The sequence below is a fragment of the Nestor notabilis genome, unplaced genomic scaffold (assembly GCF_000696875.1).
Source record: "Nestor notabilis isolate BGI_N333 unplaced genomic scaffold, ASM69687v1 scaffold14651, whole genome shotgun sequence".
NCBI classification, from domain to species: Eukaryota; Metazoa; Chordata; class Aves; order Psittaciformes; family Psittacidae; genus Nestor; species Nestor notabilis.
In genome coordinates this window covers 3,121-24,471 of record NW_009914337.1, presented here as the reverse complement: position 1 = coordinate 24,471, position 21,351 = coordinate 3,121, and the positions used below count along the sequence as shown (strand labels likewise).

The 21,351-nt window shown below is 38.8% G+C and overlaps 1 protein-coding gene across 1 annotated transcript; it reads right to left on the bottom strand.

Moving 5' to 3' along the window:
- Positions 1-2,621: 2,621 nt before the first annotated feature.
- Positions 2,622-19,634, bottom strand: MTAP (methylthioadenosine phosphorylase; the record flags this gene model as incomplete). The annotated part of the gene is made up of 7 exons (XM_010023619.1): positions 2,622-2,683; positions 5,760-5,882; positions 6,424-6,663; positions 9,958-10,060; positions 12,892-13,059; positions 15,362-15,420; positions 19,520-19,634. Coding segments are annotated over 7 exons (847 nt in total), but the record flags the coding sequence as incomplete, so codon positions are not given.
- Between the last annotated feature and the right edge of the window lie 1,717 nt (positions 19,635-21,351).

The window sequence follows — 21,351 nt, the reverse complement described above, 5'->3', positions numbered from 1 at the left end:
GGATGCCATGGGTTGGCCTGACCCAGGTGCAGGACCTTGCACTTGGCCTTGTTGAACTTCATGAGAATCCCATAATTGACAGGCCCACACCTTAAGCCCGTCAAGGTCCCACTGGACGGCAACCTTCCCCTCCAGCAAATCAACTAGCTTGCCTCAGCTTGGTGTCATGCGTAAACTCAATCCCACAATCTTACATCACTGACAAAGATACTACGCGGTATTGATCCCAGCACAGACCCTTGAGGGACACCACTTATTACTGGTTTCCACTCGGACATTGAACTGTTGACAGTAATTCTTTAGATGTGTCCGTCTTCCCAATTCATTATCATTACCTAGTGTTATCATCTAGCCTTATGTATAAAGAATTTGTAATAGAAATGCGTAACAAAACTCACCACCCATGGATCTGCTCTGTGCCATACTGTCCCGTGATGCTCTAAGTACTCAGTATATAAAGCAAGAAAATTAAAAGAAGTTATCTTTATATGTCGCTACAGAATGCAAAAACAAAACAAGGGGGATTGAAAGTGGACACCCAGAAACAACTTTCTCTTAGAACATCCAAACCCAAGTTTTATGGCTTCAATCCAATTCACTGAAATTGTCTAGGGGCAAAGACAACAACAATGAAAAACATTGTCTAAGGCCAGCTATCTGATTTGGCTAGATATCTGTCCTGGGTTCAGCTGTAGCAGTCATTTTTCTCCTTCTTAGTAGCTGGTGCAGGGTTGTGTTTTCTACTTTAGTCTGAGAACAGTCCTGATAACACACCAATATTTTTAGTTGTTGCTAAGTAATGTTTACTCCAAGGACCAAGACCAAGGACTTTTCAGTCTCTCATGCTCTGCCAGTGAGGAGGGGCACAGGAAGCCGGAAGGAAGCAGAGACAGGACACCTGACCCAAACTGGCCAAAGGGGTATTCCATACCACAGCACGTCATGCCCAGTACATAAACAGGGCCCGGAAGGCCGAGATCGCTACTTGGGTTGGTCTGGGTATCAATCAGCGGGTGGCAAGCAATTGTATTGTGCAGCACTTGTTTTTTGTTTGCTTTTCCTTTTTGCTTTTAATTTTATATTCTCTCCCCTTGTTATTTCCCTTATCACTGCTATTATTGGTGGTAGCAGCAGTAGTTTTGTATTGTAGCTTAGTTACTGGACTGTTCTTATCTCAACCCATGGGGTCTATATTCTTTCGATTCTCCTCCCCATTCCTCCAGGAGTGGAGGGGAAGAAGGCAGGGGAATGAGTGAGCAGCTTGGTTCCGAGTTATCAGCAGGGCTTAAACCACAACCGTATCAAAAGCAGAAAAAGGTATGTTAGATCTATAGCCTTCTTCCTGTCAAGCTTCAAGCTCTGGCTCCTGCAATTTAAGTTTAAAAAAAACATCAGGAAATATGGAAAGTTGGTTAAGCTATTTTTCCAGTACCTGAAAAGCATCTGCACTGGTTTTGCCTGGGAGAATGTGTCCAAATGTAAAGGCTCCACAGCAGCAGACTGGACTAGCAAGCTGAAAATCTTTATGTACCTACTTTTTTTGTTTACCTTTGGACTTCCCCCTCCCCTCCCCGTAACAATCCATATGTTTCATGTTTCTGATCCCTCCCTTGCTTGGTTTGGACTGCATTCTCATCCACTTCTGTCTCAACAATCTGTGTTATTTCAGGGACTTAGAACAGCAGCACAGTATTTTCTGAAAGTGGTCTTTCTACAAGTGGTGTTCACAATGTATGACCACCAATCTGTTCATGAATAGCAAAAGTCATTGTCAGACAAACAAAATTCACTCACTAATGACTAGAAGTAAATAATATTAAAAAATTTCACACAGCTTGGAGAAGCATAGGTTTAATTTGCTTTATTTACCAGGCAAGAAGCAGCACATTATTTTACTGAAGTCAAATTCTGTTAAAAAATGAAAGGCATACATTCAAAGCACATTCATCACTTAGAAACTAAACTCAAGAGTTGTTCAGATCAATGACGTAGCAAAAGGCCAGCACAGCATTTGGGACACTGGCAGAAGTACAGTTCTGTAAGTGACGTAAGTACATTTTCAGGCACAAATTTGACTTAGGCATTACCCAATTTTTTAAAATGAAAATATTCATTCATTAAACAACTGCTGCTGTGAAAGAACCACCACAATTATTAAACCATGTCTTCTAGAACACAAACAAAACCCGTTGCTTTAAGAAAAATTCACTGAAATAAAAAAACATGGATAATTTACAAAAATAGTCTAATTCTGTTCTGAAATGGTATGTTCAGTTTTTCTGGTGTGTTTCTGAACTGAACTGTAAACATTTGCCTTGTCGAAGGAAAAGATGCAGGCAGAAATAGCAAAGCAAACAGCCTACCTGTGAATCTGCATTCTTAGTTCTGATTTTATGAAACAGGAACACCTAGCCTGTCCTTTCTTCCATCAACCAAAAGGTGTCACTGAAGACAGCATGCCAACATCTTATACCTTTTCAAGCATGATAAAGATTATAAAAGTTGTCTTATACATTATCATTGGTAAACGTTTACTCTAGTCTTTTATGCTTGTAAGAGTTTTTGAAGATACTATAACCTCTGGAATTCAAGAGTGATCCACTCTTCCTTGTGAGCGCCTGAACTTCAAGATCCATCCAGGCTGTTACTGTTTTGGCAGAATGACCGAACACTGCACTGTCGTCTGAAATACAAAGACGAAGTAGGTGAATGCTTCCTCTGCCAATACACAGCAGAATTATTTTTCAACATAAAAGCCAGATTACATAGCTTCCATATGGATTACAAACGTGTGCAACTCTTTCCATGTGTATGGTATTTCCAACTTCCTCTATCACCACAAAAATTACAGGGAGAGGATACCCTCCAACAGTTCAAGGCCTTGTCATTACAACTTCTTAAACCTATGTAACAGGCTTACTGGTACTGGGAACAACAATGATATTGAAGAAACACTAAATTAAAGACATTAGGCTCACAGGCTACAAATGAAACACAGCAGCTTGCTTTTCGTTTTTAAGGCTAGCATACTGGCTACATCACATTCACAGAAAGCTCTTTACAAATATAATCAGAATGCCCTGAAAATGAAGTTCCTTCAAAAAGAAAAAAAAAAAAGAGAAAAGGTTTCTACATGTTTCTTCATCCATATTGAAGTACAGATCTCAAGAATAGAAACCTTTGTCTAAAGGTATATATGGGAGGAGACAGCTGCCAGGCAAAGAGACAAACTTAGAGAACTTCTCCTGCCTGGTGAAGTTCCTCCAGTCATAGCAGCCAAATTACAGAACTCAGAGAGGAAAAGCTACGTCTATGTAGGCATGGTTTCACAGGCTTTCCCAGACACTAGAAAGACACTGGCAAATGCCCATTTGAGATGCCCAGCTATGGCCTGGATATAGGCTGGCATGGCTTTACATCATCACTAATAGAGTACCACCTGCAGTTTTGCTCAGCTCCCTCCTTGTCTGCATTCCTTACCACATTACTGCAAGACATGCAAGAGGCACTGCCTTCAAGCTCTAGGAAAAGGTGCCTCCAAAAAAGATGAGTTCAAAAACTCCCATAATCTGACCTTTAAAATTCCCAGGTAATACACACAGAAGAACATATCTACAAAGAGAATAGTTTTTTAAAACTCTTTATGGTTCAACTACACACCCATACAGAGGCACATACGTATGTCTCTTTGCTGTGTTGCAAAACTGCCTCTCTCCTTATTCATTAACATAGAAGCCTAGGACCAATCCCTCATCTACATTAGCACCATTTAATGCTTCAAGCAAAGTTTTAGCCTTTTCTTCCCTTACTAAGTAAAATCAGAGGAAGCCTCCAAAGCCTCAGACTTCCTGTCACTTTTCCAGAGTATTTGGTTAAATTAAAACCAATCAAAGACTCCTAGCCTCCTGACATAAGATCTCAATCCTCACTGCCCATACCAAGTTCCTATTTTCAGTTCTTCTAATGCTTTCAGACCAACATTCTTTCTCAGTATGTTATCACTCAAACCAAGCCACTATCAGCAAAGAGCCTAAACACAAAAGAATTGCCACGTTTAAGCAAAATTAGCTCAATATTCATCACTGATCAGGCAGTAGCAGATGCTTCAGAGAAAGCGTAAACTTTCTTAAGAAGGCACACGAGAATGGAGTGACCCTTCCTCTGGTGCACATTTTCTTTGCAGCAAATAGTTCAGGGGCTCAGCTGGATGAACCACTTGAACTGGTGTTCTACACAGCTGTAATGACCTGAAAGAAGGGTTTGCATTTATTACAGGGGAACCTTGCAACCTCAGTACCACGTCCTTCCAGTGACCTGCTCTTTCACTCCTGATGAAGAATCACGATAATCATGCAAATGAATGGAACAGGACACTGCTTACTCCAGTACACTTGTCAAAATTGGAGACAGATTCCTCAATACTTAAGCAGCATTATACACTTGGAAAATTTTCTTGCATGACAGCGTGGCAAAGTAGCTGAGGAATACCTAGCACCTCTTTTGAGACTATTTATTCAAACTCTGAGAGGTTTTCTTTGTATACAAAGCATATATATGCCTTGTAAACAAAACCAAGAAGTGTGGCCCTAGCCCTCTGAAAATATCGTCTGGGGAGTAGAAGGGGAGAAGGAATACCAATTCTGTTGCTTCCCCTTATCCATCCATGACACAACTTCCTAAAGACTGAAATCGGGAAAGGGAAAAGTCAGCTAACTCTCATAAATGTACAGAAGGAACATTAAAATTTCAGATAACTGGATGACAAGAGTCATAGACATAATACAAGACCTTCTAATAAAAAATAGGTTCTCAGAAAAGAGAAAGAAAGAACCCAAGAGAGGAGAGAGTTACTAAAGAATGGACTCTCAAAATTTTCCTCAACATGCTTTCTCCTTTTTAGACTGCTGCTGCTTTCACTAACAGAGATCCCTGTAGCCCACTTCTGTCTGCTGTCCTCCATATTCCTGACTCCCACACCATCTCAATGTAATCCTCAGCTGCTCTCACACTTCATACTCTTTTACTCTTGGAAGCGGCTAATTGTCACAAAAAGCTTATTGAGAAGTTGCATAGATATCCACATTATTTTAACATTTTTATTTCCCTCTATGCTATAGTCACAAATGAATGTCAAGCATGCCATCATTAGAGGTGATCTAAAACAGTTAAGTAAACTCTTGTCCAAAAAAAAAATCTGCCCCCAAATTCCCTCATCAGTATATTCTGAAATGTTTTTATTTGCCATTTTTTTTATGCTTTGTGGATCTAAAACCTATGGGAGAACACAGTTTTAAGTATTTCAATCTGTTTATTATCCATATATTTAAGAGACTCCTCTCTTTCTACATATTAAAGAAAGCACAATGTTTTTAATTTGGTTCCATTTGCTCTGCTTGGATTTTCACAGTTCTGAAGATCTAAGCTAAAACTGAGTAGAGGTACGTGTTTTTCTTTTGGATACTCACATGGGCTTGTATCTTACCTGTGCTATGAAGGATAATACTTCATCAAACATATACAGATGTTCCTAATTTTTTTACCTCTTGTAACTCTGTTTGTAAAACTGAAGCTAGATCTTTGCAATAAAGCTTGTGAGAATCTTGTATGGATTTGTTTACTCATCTTGAATGATTTGACTTGTTGAAGCATCTGCTCCAAGAAGCTGTGACTTCAGCAGAAACATCTTGAAACATATACCTATATTACATGTATAAATGCATACACTGTCCCCAGTAGTCATCAGCATTGTGTGTACTTACTTTAAGGGTGTGCAGGGTGTCGGTCCATTCCATGGAACCTATCTGAGGTATAGCAGTAAGGAGTATGCTAGTAGCTTTATTCGCATTCCCTTTCAGTGTCTTTAAAACTTTATCCACTGAAACCTAGAAATACAATAAAACTGAGTGATGTCTCTTAATTTTGATGGCACACATTTTAAATACCCAAACAAATCAATTTAACTCATACACCTCTAAGTGAAAAAGTGAAGCCTTAAAATGCACAATATTTTTAGCCAGTAAAAACTTCTTTCCTCTGGGTGTATGTCTGATTGTATTTTACACAAATAGGAAAACTAAAGCAGATACATTGTTTTGCACAGAGCTGCAAAAGAAAAAATAAGCAAGCAAACAAACCCCAAAACACTAGACAGATTATGGGAAGACGAATCATACAGAGCTCATGAGCTTCATACACACAGATTTTGTGATTCAGGTGAGAGTAGAAAAAAATTTTGCTAGTAGTTAGGCCAGTTTATGAAAATGAATGAGGTAGCAACAACTGATTCTGTTCTTACTTTTGCAATTGTTCAACCAGAATGACTCAGCGATACTGATGTATTTCGTATGTGATCTCTTACCAAAACCTACAGGTTCTCATCCAGATCCCTCAGGACAAGACCCAGACGAAAAAAGTTCTACTCACTGCTTCTTCGTGTTCCTTCCAGCAGTCATAATCTGTTGCCATGGCAATACTAGCATAACTCATTCCAGCTTCTTTCGCAAGAATCACTTCAGGCACCGTGGTCATGTTGATAACATCAGCTCCCCAGCTGCGAAACATAAGGCTTTCTGCTCGAGAACTGAAACGTGGGCCTTCAATTGTGATCATTGTTCCCTTAGAATGACACTGGAGCCCCAGCTTCTTGGCGGTCTCAATAAGAACCTGCAAAACATGCCAATATCAGGAAAAGGAAATAATTCCCTTGGTGCACTACTTCTGCAACCCACTGAAAAACTTGCATACGAAAGAAATAAGCTTTATACAAAGAAGTCAAGCTTCATATAGCTAAAGATGTCCAAAACCAAGGATCAGTTTCACTTTTCTCATGCAGTAAGAGATGTTAACAGTCCTACTAACAGGAATGATCTTGAATTCCTCTGATTTTTTTAGTATCAGTTGGATTACTGTTTTCAATGCAGATCGAGAAGATTGGAAAACAGAAAATTTTTGCATGGTATTTAGGCTGTGTTTACATTGAGAACAGAATGGTGAAAATGCACCACTGAGCACTACCATATGGAGGAGGTTAGCTGGTGAGAACAGTAATTGGAAATTTACTTTTTTGAAAGTAAGACTTCACAAGCATATACTATGTGCTTGTAAAGCACAAGCTATGAAGCACATACTTCAAAGAGTACCCTGGGAATCTGTAGAGACATTATTACTGCATTTTCCCATGCCAGTGACTGAACTGTATACTTCACCACATACTTCATACTTCACACGGTACACATACTTCATACTGTACACATAGCACATACTTCACATTAGCCTTTACAGTTCCAACCAGGACCTTGTATATGGCAAAATCATAATGACTTTCCCTCTTGGTAAATGGCCTGGCTAATGCCAGTTGACGCAGCAGGCATAAGAGGGTACCAGTAAATGTAAATGAGACCAGGACACCCGTAACTGTCCTGAGTAGGAAGGGGAAAGTAACTACAATGACGTTTGTTTAAAATTACTATGAACAGAAACGAAAAGCTTGAAAAGAAGTATAAAAGCAATATGAAAAATTGTGACAGGACAAGAGAGACCTTTGTAACATAGCAGCAGTGAAAACCTAGTCTGACACCACTAGAAGCTGGCTTGTCAGCCTCATAACCCTCACACAGTCCAGGTGGAGCAGCCTCCCTGCAAAAAATCCTGTTAGAAGCCTGCACTCAACATACACAGGTGCAACAAGCAGCAATACTTTGAGTGTGCTGTGTGACCTTGCGGGGTGTCTCTTTGCTAACATGTGGATCAGTGGATTGTGTGGAGCAGAACAAGTACACATAAAGCTGGAGTATCCACAGCTCCCACTCCAGGTGAATCTGCACTCACAGAAGAGGACAGGTGTGCATGTAACCCACATGTGCTGGGAAATGGTATTTGTTCACACGACTGTGTGAAAATGAGTGTAGGGTTAAAGCACAGCTTCTGGGGATTAGCCACAGAGGACGCTTAAAAATTTGTAGGTGTTTATTAACACGCTGTAAGTTAATATTAATCACCCATAATATTGTGGTTTATTGCTGATATTGTGAATATATTATTCAATTATTGCCAGTTAATTACATGTTATTAATAAATCAATAGACAACTTGTGATTTGACTTAAACCACACTTGAACAGCCTTTCCCTGAAACTCTTTACAAATTTCCAGCTTTACTCTCTATAAGTTGTTGCAGTGAGCCTGTTTCTGAAAGTAATAATAACCAAGGCACCCCAAATTATTAAAAACTTTACAATCAGAGAAAAGGTAAACTTCTTTCAGATTCTCATTTAATTTAGAGAGCATAAAGCAAATAAAACAATATTTTCATGTATTTACACAAATGCAATTTAATATAAAGTTTTCAGATGTTTTCATGCAAAATTCCTTAGTCTATTACATTAATAGTTTTAACTTTATTATTATTGCTTTTATCTAAGAAATTCCCCTGAACTAAGATAAGATAGTGAGCTGAAATTATCCCAACCATGTTTAGGGATAGTTCCAGGAAAAAAGTTTAAGTCTCTTTTACCTGGTATTTTTCAAATAAAGTGAAAGTATCCATTTTCAGCCTCACTGAGAGCTCAAAACCACATATTCTCATGTTCTTTAAAACATCTGTTAGGCTGATTAGAACACATAGGCTAATGAGACAATGATCACATGCGAGACTGGGAAGTACCTAAATGTTTTTTCTCTGTTTAAAAAGCAACATTTCTCTGTTATTTTTCAAAAAAGTGACTCCCAAAGAACATTGTCTCTAGCTACTCAACTATCAAATGAAAACTAGCCTTGGCATGTATTTCCTGCAACTTCAGGTAACAGCTTACACATACCTACTTATCTTGTCAAAAAAGTGAGAAAGACACAGTATGAAATACTGCCCATCACTTCAGTGATAACACTGGTTTTAATCAATTTCAGAAAGTGTACAGTTAGTCAGCTCTCCATAAATTTCTGGTATCTGTTGTGACATGACATCATGCTCAAAGTTAGTAAGCAACTACGTATCAACTAACTTTCGGTAACAGCATGTGGCTAGGCTCCTGTTGCATGAAAATTCAAAGTATTTTGTATAATTTGCTGCTCAATGGAGGAAGGGCAAAAGCATGCACATGTATACTATGTAGTGGTTTGTTTCCTCATGAGATATAAAATATTTTTACTTCACTGCAAAATACCTAGATTCCAAGTGCACTGAAGCATTTCTCTACTAACAATGCTGTGGACTAACAGGTCCTCAACTCTTCAGAATATACTAAGGTGGCATATTTAACCACAATATGGTTAAATATGGGAGGATTCCCTCCTCCCAGAAGCTCATAAGGGTGCTGAAAAACGAAGCAGTGTTCCAACACTGCCTAGTCTAAGTGTTTTGAAGCCTGAAAATCTTGAAATGATAACACTAAGAGCAACAGTTAAGAATAAAAGGCTACTGTAATTTGGCTTGTTTCTATGTTTAACATCCTTTAAGCTTTGCCTCTCCACTGCCACCCATTGCTACAACATACAAAAGCACAAATGCAATACTGTAATTTCTGTGAATACTAAAGTACTATTTATTTAGTTCTTTGTATAAAGTATGTAGAGTGCCTCTACCAGAGGTGCAGTTTTATGCAGAACAAAAATTAATTAATTCCTAATTTTAATTTCATGCTTTGTCCACTCTGTTGCTTTCTTCTCTGGTTACATGAAATAAAGATCTTGTGTCCTGTTACTAAGATCCTGGGAAAATCTCGGTTGCCAACTGACATTTTCTGCACATTTCCCTTAGGAAGACAGCTCCTGTAGAAACAAGGTTTTTACTTTCCATGCTTTCCAAATGTTACATTTTTCCTTCACACCATGACATATCTGAGAAACTGGAATAAGGAGATGCAGATTGTTTCTGTATTCTAATAATGCATAATTATGCTACTGTATCACAAAAAAGTGCCATAAAAATAACATTTCTAAATACTACTACAAAATTCACTAACCTCTCTGGTTTTGGCGCAGAATGGCTCTGCCATTGGAACATGACACACTCCTGAAAGGCTGGAATGCTGTCCATCATAGAAAGTACAATGTCTTTTAGTTGTCCTGGAAAAGCAGAAAACATGGTCATCGAGAAGAACAGGGAGAAAACAGAAGACAAAGCAAGATATTTACACAAATCCAAAAACATAGTATTCCTGGAACAGAACAGAAGTATCAGTACGATATTAATGACTACCTGTACAAACCTTTCAGAATTGAGTTGAAGAGTGTTAACTGTTACTCCAGTTGCGCATTGTCAATTAATTAGAGAAAATCTGTCGTTAACAACACACTGAAAAGCCGATTTATTCCTAAATTACACAAACTGCCACATTATGCTGCCATTCTGCCCAGAAGATATAAGCTACATTTAATAGTCAGGCAAGTAATCTCTGAACAAGGAGAGCATGGTAAGCTTCCAGGACGGAAAAGAATCAAGCCTGAATCAAGCTAGCCAATATAGAGCTTGATCATATAATTGCGTTTCTAAATTGAAAAGATGAGAGTTTATAGGAACAGCTTCCTGAACAAGAGGGGTGTGAATTTAACCAGAAAAACCCTGGAACAGGATGTCTTCATATTCTCAGAAAGATCACATACATGCACTGGTAGCTTGCAAGTGGAAGAATCTTTTTTCTTCATTTTTTCAATTCAGAAACTGTTTCCTTGCATAGAAATGGTCAAATGCTACAGAAATTGCCATTCAGCATGCCATTCTGACAACTACTGGGACTGTTGCCCATCATCACTTTACCTTCAAATGTACTGCCTCAAGCTAATTCAGCTAATCGTATGGCAAAACCCATCTGGAACAAAATTATCTGAGACATTCTTTTCTTCCCCTCAGTGTGTCAAATACTGTACTCTATAGGAGAAAAGTAAGGCAACAGTCAAATTCAATCCACAGTTACAACACAAAATTTCTGCTGTTACTTTTAAAAGAAATATGTTACGTATGTTAGAGTAGATCGGGGGGGTGGGGGAGAGAAAAAAAAGAAAGAAAAAGAAAGAGTAGCATAGCCTTAAGAATGAAATAATAAAATAGGAAAAGAGATCAGCAAACTAAAAACATACATAAAATTGGATATAGCTGCTAAAATTGGTTGAAACTCTAAAATTATTTTTCCCTTTATGGAATACTGAAAAGCTTCTAACAGAATGTATCTGATTTTATACACTTTTCAGTGTCTGCAAATGACTTATTTAGAATTGAAGTAAATGGGAAAAGTTGTAATCCATTTTATGCATTATAATATTTCAGATGTTGTTGGACAGGCCCTTTCACTTAGAAAAGCCCTGAGGAAAGATCACATATGTATAAATATTAATCTTTGACTTTCAGATACCCTGTGTTCTTTGGAGAGAATGGCCACATTACTATATGGTCTAATAAAGAAATCCCACTATGTTTAGCACTATATATACAAACTTAAAACATCCTCTTACAGATGATGCAGCTCTGTGAAAGGCAAAAATGCAGACCCTCCCACCAAAGAGCCAGCAGTGTAACACCCACTGGCAAAGGTTCTCAGGCAAAAACACTTATCAGAGAAATTAAACTGTCAAATGAAACAGACTATTAAGACTTGTTTTTAATTCAGTTTTCTGAACTAAAGGGTAGGCTAGTAATGATTTTTGAATTCCTATTATATATTGTTTTCCACACTGAAACATTCTCAAATGCTTTTTGGAGTAGCTTCTTGGTTTCATGAAGCATGAAACAAGTCTCCAAAAGTTCCCACTCTTCTACACTGAAATGAAAACTTAATTGCCTGAATGAAACACTGCTCATATATGGGCTATGCATTACTAGTGGTGACCATCTGAATAAACTCTAAATGAAGATCACAGACCACAGAGTTGAAGAATGGCTGAGGTTAGAAGAGATCTCTGGAGTAATCTGGTCCAACCCTCTGCTTACGCCAGGCCACCTAGAACTGGTTGCTCAGGACCATGTCCAGGTGACTTTTGAGTATCTCCAAGGATGGGGACTCCAGTACCTCTCTGGGCCCCCAACACAGGAGAGAACAAACCTAGGTATACATTTCAGTTAGCAATAAAATATTATCGATAGTCTCACAAAAGCACAAAGAAGCTACACAAACAGTTCCACTTAAAATAGGGTGGAATACCTAAATAAGACTTCCAGATATACAACACCTGTAAGTACAAATAACAGATTTACCTCTTAAAAAGTGCAACTACATTTTTGAAATATTTGATGTAGTTGGTGATCTTTAAATATGGCTTCCAACCCCCTCCCCCCCCGCTTGAATTTTTCTGAAGGTCAGATAATTAAAGAGAGGAGGACTGGCTGGAGTACACAGACTTTGAAAAAAAATTTACTCCCTTATGATTCTTCGTAAATAAAAAAATGTTAGCATCTATCCTGGTTTTAAAACAACTTCCTGTCTTTATGCACTGTGTTGGATTTGATGTCTCTTCCGTAGAGCCTCATTACTATTGTATATATATGTATCCTACCTGGCTCCTACTATGTTTACTTGCACCTTCCCATCTCCTTTCAGATTCTTAAAATTTATAACAGCCTACGCTCTTTTTCATGCTCCTCTCCCACATCTGAGAATAGGAGATAAATTCCCTTCGGAAGACTCTTCCAAAGGAGATACATGTTAGTTTGTTCGAGGCCACTCTTCAAAGCCTGGTTTTATTTCCATGTCTGTTAGAGCTGAACTTCTTGTAATCTCATTCCTGATTCCTATCATGTCTTCTTGTAGGAATGGTACTTTTTGCCATAAGAACTAAGGCTATCACCTCATTCCACACAAAAAAAAAATGATTTAACATTAACATGTTATTATACAGTTTAACCTCACTTTTCCTATTTTTCTCCCCCAGAACTAAGAACACAATGAAGCCCAAATGTTACTCACCTGTCAATGAACTGGTCAATTATGACAAGATCACCAGGTTGTATTTCTTCTCGTAATGAACCACAGGCAGTAGTCACTAATACATGGGAACAATTTTCTTCTTTCAGTGCCCAGATATTGGCACGGTAATTGATGTTTGATGGCATAACTGTATGATGCCTTCCATGTCTGCAAAGATACATGTTGCAGGAGAGTAAAATAAATCAGACTGAAATTGCCTTCCTTCTCCCAGTTAAAGAGAATTCCAGGAAAGGTGATTTCCCTAACAACACTCGAGGTGGAACACTGGAGGTAGAATCATTTCAGTTGCCTTCAGTGTATCTTGTTTTCCTAAGTGTATTAAGGTTCTCTCAGTACTGGATTTAAGAAGCACTGGTACAGTTTTCTTTTTAAATGAAAATTTTTAAGTTCAAGACTGAAATGAAAAGAAACTTGAAAATATGATCCAAATACACTTTAGCAGCTTCAAAAGTACAAAAAGCATTTTTCTCTGAATTTTGTCAGTTCCACAGATTCTGAAAATCCACTGTAGCAAATTTAATCTTCCACACGCTACAACAAATTTCTAAGATTTATATACACCTCTACAAATTTTCTGCTCAGAAGTGTGGTTTGTATTCTCCTACGCGGAAAACAACAATGTATCACAGAAAATTAATGACACAAAGAACAGAAAGTTACCTTCCCAAAGAACGCTGTAGAATCATCACATTCATCTCTTTGCTCTTAAAATGATCTGACAGCTTTCATAGATTAGAAGAATCACTTCACACTGTTGCAGTGTATTTTTTCACCAAGACAGGAAACACTTAGTCTTGTAAGCACGAGCTTTTGTGTTACCTCTGTCATGTCTACAGAGGTGTATCACTCAGTGACTAAACGCATTTGAAAGTTATTTTCAACCATTCAAGAGGAAAGGAGGAACTTAATTTTCCAATTGATTCTTTTCACAGAGACCAGAAAGTCTTAAGAACTTAAATCAGCTGGGAACTGGACATAGCACACAACATGACCAAGGACTGTCAGACAAGCTTCCCATGTTGTCATTAGCATTTCTGGTAAGTTACTAGGCATGTAAATTTATTTTTTAAAGTTGCATTTGTTGTCAAAATCCTCTTCAAGAATATGCATGCCTTTAAAAAAAAAAAATCTAACATTCTCAAGCATTTGTGCTATTTTTCCCAAAATACAAAGTGAAGTTGCAAGTTCCTTAGCCCCAGAAGGAAACTCATGAGGGTTGTATATGAATGGTCATAAATCCCAGTGTGGATGTAAACCACAGCTTTTAAGTTCAGCCATCTGTAGCCCAAGGTTTACTTTAACATAGCACAGCTATGAGATCTTGGCTTAGCATTTGAGAAAATCAGAAAAATGTTGTCCAGGTGTAATAAAATACGTGAGCAAAGTCCACACAAGATAAGAAAAGTAAAACCACAGACAGATGTGTAGTTGCAGAAATGCTTAACACTGAGTAGCTTAATGGAAAAATACTGTCATGAAAAGAATTGAGGCCCTGAGTGCACCACTGGGTCATAGTTGCCCTGGCCAGCCTCACACTCCACCCAAACACTCAGTGCCTACAAGCCTAGGTCCTCCCACCTCTAAGCTAAGTCCCAGCCTCCACTCCTGGCCTCAGCTATGTCACAGGTGTGCCTGTCCCCAGCCCTGCCTCCAGGATGGCCTTCAGACCTATGCTGTAGCTTGCCTCCATACATGTTTTCTGGATGGACTTTAGACACATGCTGCAGCCTTGTCTCCAACCCTGCCTTTGGCCCTACTGCTCCTACATCTGCTGCTACTCCTGCCTGGACTCCCTGGATGGATCCAGGACTTGATTCACCACCTGTGAACTGCTGATGGACACTGTTATCAGCACCTGGCTCTGCCCATGCTGTCCAGATGCTGAGAACTGTTTTACTATTCTTATGTTTAATCTAGTAGCACACTGGTCCTAGATGTCCATGTTTATACTAGTGTGGTATTTCCATACACTCAAGTGCAGACCCTACTTCCAGAGTCTCTTTAAGAGATGTCTGAATAAAAATGACCCAGGGAAAGACAACTAGAGTGGATGCAGACTCCTAGGCAATCAAGGTAACAGTCAGAGGACTCAATAATAAAAGGGAATGGTTTGGAAGAGTCTACAGTGATACCAGAGATATAATTCATCTGGAAACAGGCAATTTCCAAGTTTCATGAAGGAAATTTTTGAATACAGAGAGCAGATGAATTACTGAGGTTTCCAGGCACTACTTACCTATCACAAGAGCAGGCAGCACTTCCTTTCCTAACCTAGATGGTATTTTTAATGCTTTTAGTCCCTGCAGCATCAAATTTGTTCAGGAAAAAAAACAAACCCACACAGAACAAGATGAAGTCAGAGTAAAAATTCAGCTCACCTAATGTAAAAAGCAACTTCTGAGAAAACTTTACGACACATAATACAAACTCTCTCAAAATGCTCATTTACCTTGCCAACAGCACACAGTCCACATTTTTTATCTTTCCCAATATCAAAGCATCTGATGGCTGCAAAACAAGCAAATAACAATGAGTTACAGCCTCACAATCACATTAGAAAACTTAACTACTACTTAAAAATAAGCAGTATAGTTATGAAAGGAAATACTGGTTACCACTGAAGACTCACATTTTCTTCAGCTCGGCTCTGTAATTTGATACGGCAGGTTAGAATAGGCAGATCAAATGCGACACCACAATTTTAATGTGCTCCTGCCAACATTAATATTGCAACTCTGTACTTCAGGGTTTGAAACAGTAATACTTTCAAATACTTTGAAACAGTATTTTAAAAAAAGCTACACAAACTTGAAAATAAGCAGCATGTACCTGTTGCTTAGTTGATGTAGGATATTTTGTTTATTTTTTTTACAGTAACTTGTTCTCAGAAAAGAATCATAGGATAGTTTGGGTTGGCAGGAACCTTAAAGCTCATCCAGTTCCAACCCCCTGCCACAGGCAGGGACACCTTCCACTAGACCAGGTTGCTCAAAGCCCCATCCAACCTGGCCTTGACCACTGTCAGGGCTGGGGCAGCCACAGCTGCTGTGGGCAACCTGTGCCAGGGCCTCACCACCCTCACAGGGAAGAACTTCCTTACACCTAATCTAAATCTCTCCTCTTTCGACTTAAAGCCACTCCCCCTTCTCCTGTCACTACAGGTGCTTGTAAGAAGTCCCTCTCTAGCTTTCTTGTAGGACCCCTTTAGGCACTGGAAGGCTGCTCTAAGGTCTCCCTGGAGCCTTCTCCAGGCTGAACAAGCCCAACTCTCCCAGCCTGTCTCCACAGCAGAGCTGCTCCAGCCGTCTGAGCTTCTTCATGGCCTCCTCTGGACTTGCTTGAGCAGGTCCATGTTCCTCCTGTGTTGTGGGTCCCAAAGCTGAATGTAGTACTGCAGGTGGAGTCTCATAAGAGTGGAACAGAGGGGCAGGATCACTTCCTTTGACCTGCTGGTCACGCTTCTGCTGATGCAGCCCAGCATACAGTAGGCTTTCTGGGCTGTCAGCAGACACCGCCAGCTCATGTTGAGCTTCTTGTCAACCAACACCTCCAATCTTTCTCCTCTGGGCTGCTCTCAATCCAGCCTCTGCCAGTCTGCATTGATGCTGGGGACTGCCCTGGCCCAGCTGCAGGACCTTGCATTTGGCCTTATCAAACCTTATGAGATTATGAAAATTAAAAGATCAGTAAATTGAAGACTGGACCCTTTTCTTTTCTTTGCAAGTGACAGATTCAAAGTTTATTGCAAGTGATAGGTTCAAGTTTATTTCAATTTTCAAAAGATTTGGGGTAGAAAGATGTAGTTTAACTTCTATTTGATGTCCATCCCCGCCACAGAACTCCACTGAATTCTGGTGTACACTGCTGATTCAGAAAAAATACAACAGCTTTGAAATCCAGCAGGCTTCAGACTCTAGCTGCAGCAGCCAGAGTTTCCTTCCCTATCTACTGTCATCCTAGTAATTTCAAAAGGCTTCAGGGTGGCTGTGTAACAGGCCTGGTTGTCATCTTTACACATATTTCCATAGAATACATTGAGGGCATCTTCCCGGTGGCTGCCTGAACACCCTTCTTGCACACGATTGCTAGAAATATGGCAGCAAAATAGAGAGATTTGGAGCAAAGAATGTGCTGCTAAATGATGAACTGATGGTTTAAGTGAATAATTTGGAGATACTGTATCGTGGGTCATTAAAAGAGAGGAAATAAGGATAAATCAGTGTCTGTAAAAGTTATAAGGAAGTGAAAGATACAGAAACTTCAAAGTATGTGTTAACCATGTAAGAGTTACTGCATGCTTCTGTTCCTCTCTCCTTCTCCCACAAGTTCTTTCCAATGCTGTACCTCTCTACTATTATCTCAGTTGTAGTCAGAAGCTTTGAAGTGCTGATAAATTAACAAAACTTCCAATGGAACAATCTGAATTTAAAGCTCAGTATTTTAAAAGCAGGATTTAATAAAAGGCCCAACAAAAAGTTCTCGAACATTAATAATTCATATATGTATTTAACTACTTCCCCCTTCCAGAAAATCCATGTCAGATATATATTACCCAGTGTTGCAAAACAGAAAAGGAAGCAAAGAACCATGGGCAATTAACCCTAAATGACAACAGTTAACAAACAACTGAAATAAATCTCCTTTGTCTGCAATATGAATATACGTATTGTTCATATGATCCTTACAGAATTCTTTTTTTCCTTGCTCTTACCTCAGAAGCAAGATGGAACAGTAAAAAGAATGAACAAGCGAAATAAATAAGGAAAACTTGAGATGGAAAGTATCTCACAGGTTCCTCAAGCCTTCATTTTATCTGTGATCTAGTTTAGGAACCAAGCAATGTACATTGGAGAGGCCGATGAGAAGCTTAAGCGTTATGTCACACAGTCTGACTTTCATTCACAAGGTGGACACCCTCTCCCCCCCCACCTCGGGGTTTGTTTGCCAGATACATGCGTGACCAAAGAAAGAAAGTGGGCACCTAAAATAATTTTGTAGAACAGGAAGATATTTGCTGATTTGGCAAAAGATATTTCAGAACCAAGTTCCGTCATCCAGGAAGTAAACCAATCTAACTGAAAGTGTATCTGCATCAAAATTTAATGATGAATATAAATGCTGTTGCAAGCAATTTTCTTATCCTAGAAAAGAACAGTATTTACCTTATCTGGAAATGGAATGCTAAAAGATTTTAGGGTACTTTCCACAGAATACCAAATTCTGGATGCAATGAAAATGGTGAAAGTGGACAAGGCAGAAAAGACAGCTGGAATATTAACAGGTGTAAGCTTATTTATTTAATAAAAAATGAATGTACCACATTTTCACTAGTACTAGTAATGTAACTTGAAATATCATGAAAGGACCAATGCCAGTATAGAGAATTGCAAAAATTTTCATACTAATTTCCTTTAAACTTTTCCATATTTCACATGGAAAAAAAAATATCCCCACATTCCTTAATGATGTAAATTTTGTTATTAAATGATTCTTATGATTTCAGAAGGCCAAAGCAAAAGACAATTCAAGGACTCTCTGTGAACAAAATGTAACGGTTGACAGATCACGTTTACTGATCATGTTTACTCCCTTAGTATTTATCCTCCCTTAATATTTATCTCCTTCCCCTTCTTAAATGGTACACACACAAACTCTGCTTGCTCTTTACATTCTTATTTTCCCCTTAAACCATTTTGAACAGGGGCACGGATTCAGATTTACAATCACACATCACAGCGCTGAGCTTTCTGGCAAGCTTCTACCCATAAAATGTCTCTTGTTACCACATGCCAGATGTTTTATTATATGTATACTAGCTTACACTGGTAGATTTCATAGGATGTAATTCAGGTTCAGATAAAGCACCCAGACTCCCCATGTCTTATGCCATTACAGAGTAACTGAGATACAGTTCTTCTTTGAACTTCCTGTGCCAACTAGAACCTTTCTCTCCCTATTCATTTCCTGCCTATGCAACTCTCCGTCTTTGTCTTGCCTGTTCCTACTGAAATGCTTTCAGGCAGCAATTGTTCATCACACTCAGCACTGTGTATACAGCAACACCCCTAGCCTTCACTCTTTTGCTGAGGAAATGTGCTGAAGCAACATGAAGGAGAGTTGGTCAAGAACACCTGTGCCCCCAAACCAGTTTTATTTTCAAATCAGTTTCAAATTATGTGGTTATAAGCATGACTGTAAGGAGAGCATTGGTATTTAAAGCATAATTCAGTGTTAGAGGGAAAATGGTGGCCCACGTACCTCAAGGGACAGTTTTCTGCAATTCAGAAAGGTTTCTGGAGTGAACTGACATACACTTCATCTCATACAACAGCACAAATTTGAAAGAGAGGGTTTATCCCTCTTGACTGCGAATTGAGGACTGAGTCTGCAAATTCATCTAATATACAAATGAGAAGAGGTATAGTCTCCTTTGCACATCATCTCTGTAACACCTTGTTTTCACAAACCAAGAATCACACAACACATAGCAAATAGTCTTGTGCCAGTACTTGCTTTATGCATTCATTTAGCAGCCTGAAAACTCTTAAAGAATATAAACATCTTTTAAAACATCAAAAGTCTCAATAAAAAAAAAAGTTATACAGACCTTGCCATAAGGAGTGTCGACATATTTTTCTGTTCTTCCTTCTAAGATATCTGGATCATCCAAGCCAGTTCCACCAATAATTCCAATCTTACACAGAAAAGTACATATCAGTCTTCTTGAGATTACATGCAATTTAACAGCATGTCTGAGAAACTAACTAGGCTGCTAAAAAATGTATTTTCTGTTTGAGATGGGGCTAGACTACTAATCAATAAAACATAATATGCCCAGCACAGTTTCCCAGAAAGAAAATTTCAAATTATTTGCTTTAAAAACTGTATTTAAATTGCCAATTTCTTAAACTACAATTCTCCTCTTTAAAATTAAACAAACAAAACTACGGAAAATGCACAAGGATGTGTCCATTCGTTTATTCTCAATATAAAAATGAAAGATGTTATTTAGGAATGCGTTGAATGAGAAATACCTGTATAAAGCACATTATAACAAAAGGGGGTTTGTTTGCATGGGGAAAAGAGCCCTATACACAACCACCTGCCATGGTTTAAGCCCAGCCGGTAACTCAGCACCATGCAGCCACTCGCTCACCTCCTCCTTCCCTCTTCTCTATGGGCGGGACAGGGAGGAGAATAAAAGAATGTAAAAACCTCAGGTTGAGATAAGAACAGTTTAGTAACTAAAGTAGAATATAATACTAATAGTAATAATAATGATAAGGGAAGTAACAAGGAAAGAGAATATAAAACTAAAAGGGGGACAGGGGAAAAAGAACCCAGAAGAAACCAATGCGATGCACAATATAATTGCTCATCACCTGCTGACCGATGCCCAGCCTGACCTGAGCAGTGATCTGCCCTTCTGGGTGACTCCCTCCAGTTTCTACACTGGGCATGACGTGCTGTGGTATGGAATACCCCTTTGGCCAGTTTGGGCCAGGTGTCCTGTCCCTGCTCCCTCCCGGCTTCTTGTGCCCCTCCTCACTGGCTGAGCATGAGACTGAAAAGTCCTTGATTGGAGTAAACATTACTTAGAAACAACCAGAACAGCAGTGTGTTCTAACATTATTCCCAGACTAAAGCCAAAGCACAGAGCCGCACCAGCTACTAGGAAAAAAACTAAGTCTATCCCAGCTGAAACTAGGACACCTCCATACTGAACACCAGGCATTCATATATAGTATTATACATAAAAATAATGAAAAACTTTTATTTTAAAAATTAGGTTTTTGTGTTGACATGCCAAGATCTAAGACCTTCTCTGCTTCTGCAAGCAGTCTCTGTACAGCTTAAAAAGGGGCTGGCTCAATAGCATCTTCACAAGTGAAACAAAAATAATCTGCTGACAATTTCGCCTGCTGTGAGCACTGCTGGGTTTCTTCAGATATTTACAATTAGGTTGCCTTGTACCTAAGATGGTATAAATACTTATTCAAACTTTGCCTACAGCTGGGTCACTAATTATCTACTGTGTAAATAAAATACACTGGTGTCAGGTTTTATTCAACTCACAACCTTTCTCTAAGTAGAAACTTTAACAGACTCTTGCTCTTACTTCTTTTATGAAGTCTTTTCGAGTACTTCTTCCACAATTTTTAATGAAATTGACTAACAGTTTCAAACATAATGGCAATGGAAAAGAGGGCAAAGCAAAAAGCCACATAAATAAAATACATTTTATTTCGTTAGGAAATAGGCTAAAAGTCCTGTTGTGTTTTACCACTTGTAGTGAACAAGCATGAAGTGACTCACAATTACCACCTATCTGTCATGCTTTAGTAAACACTTATTTCTTGTTCTTGCTTATCTGTTACAGTTCTTTTGTAAAAAAGAGGAAAGAAACAAAAGGTAATTTGAAACACATATTTTCACTGA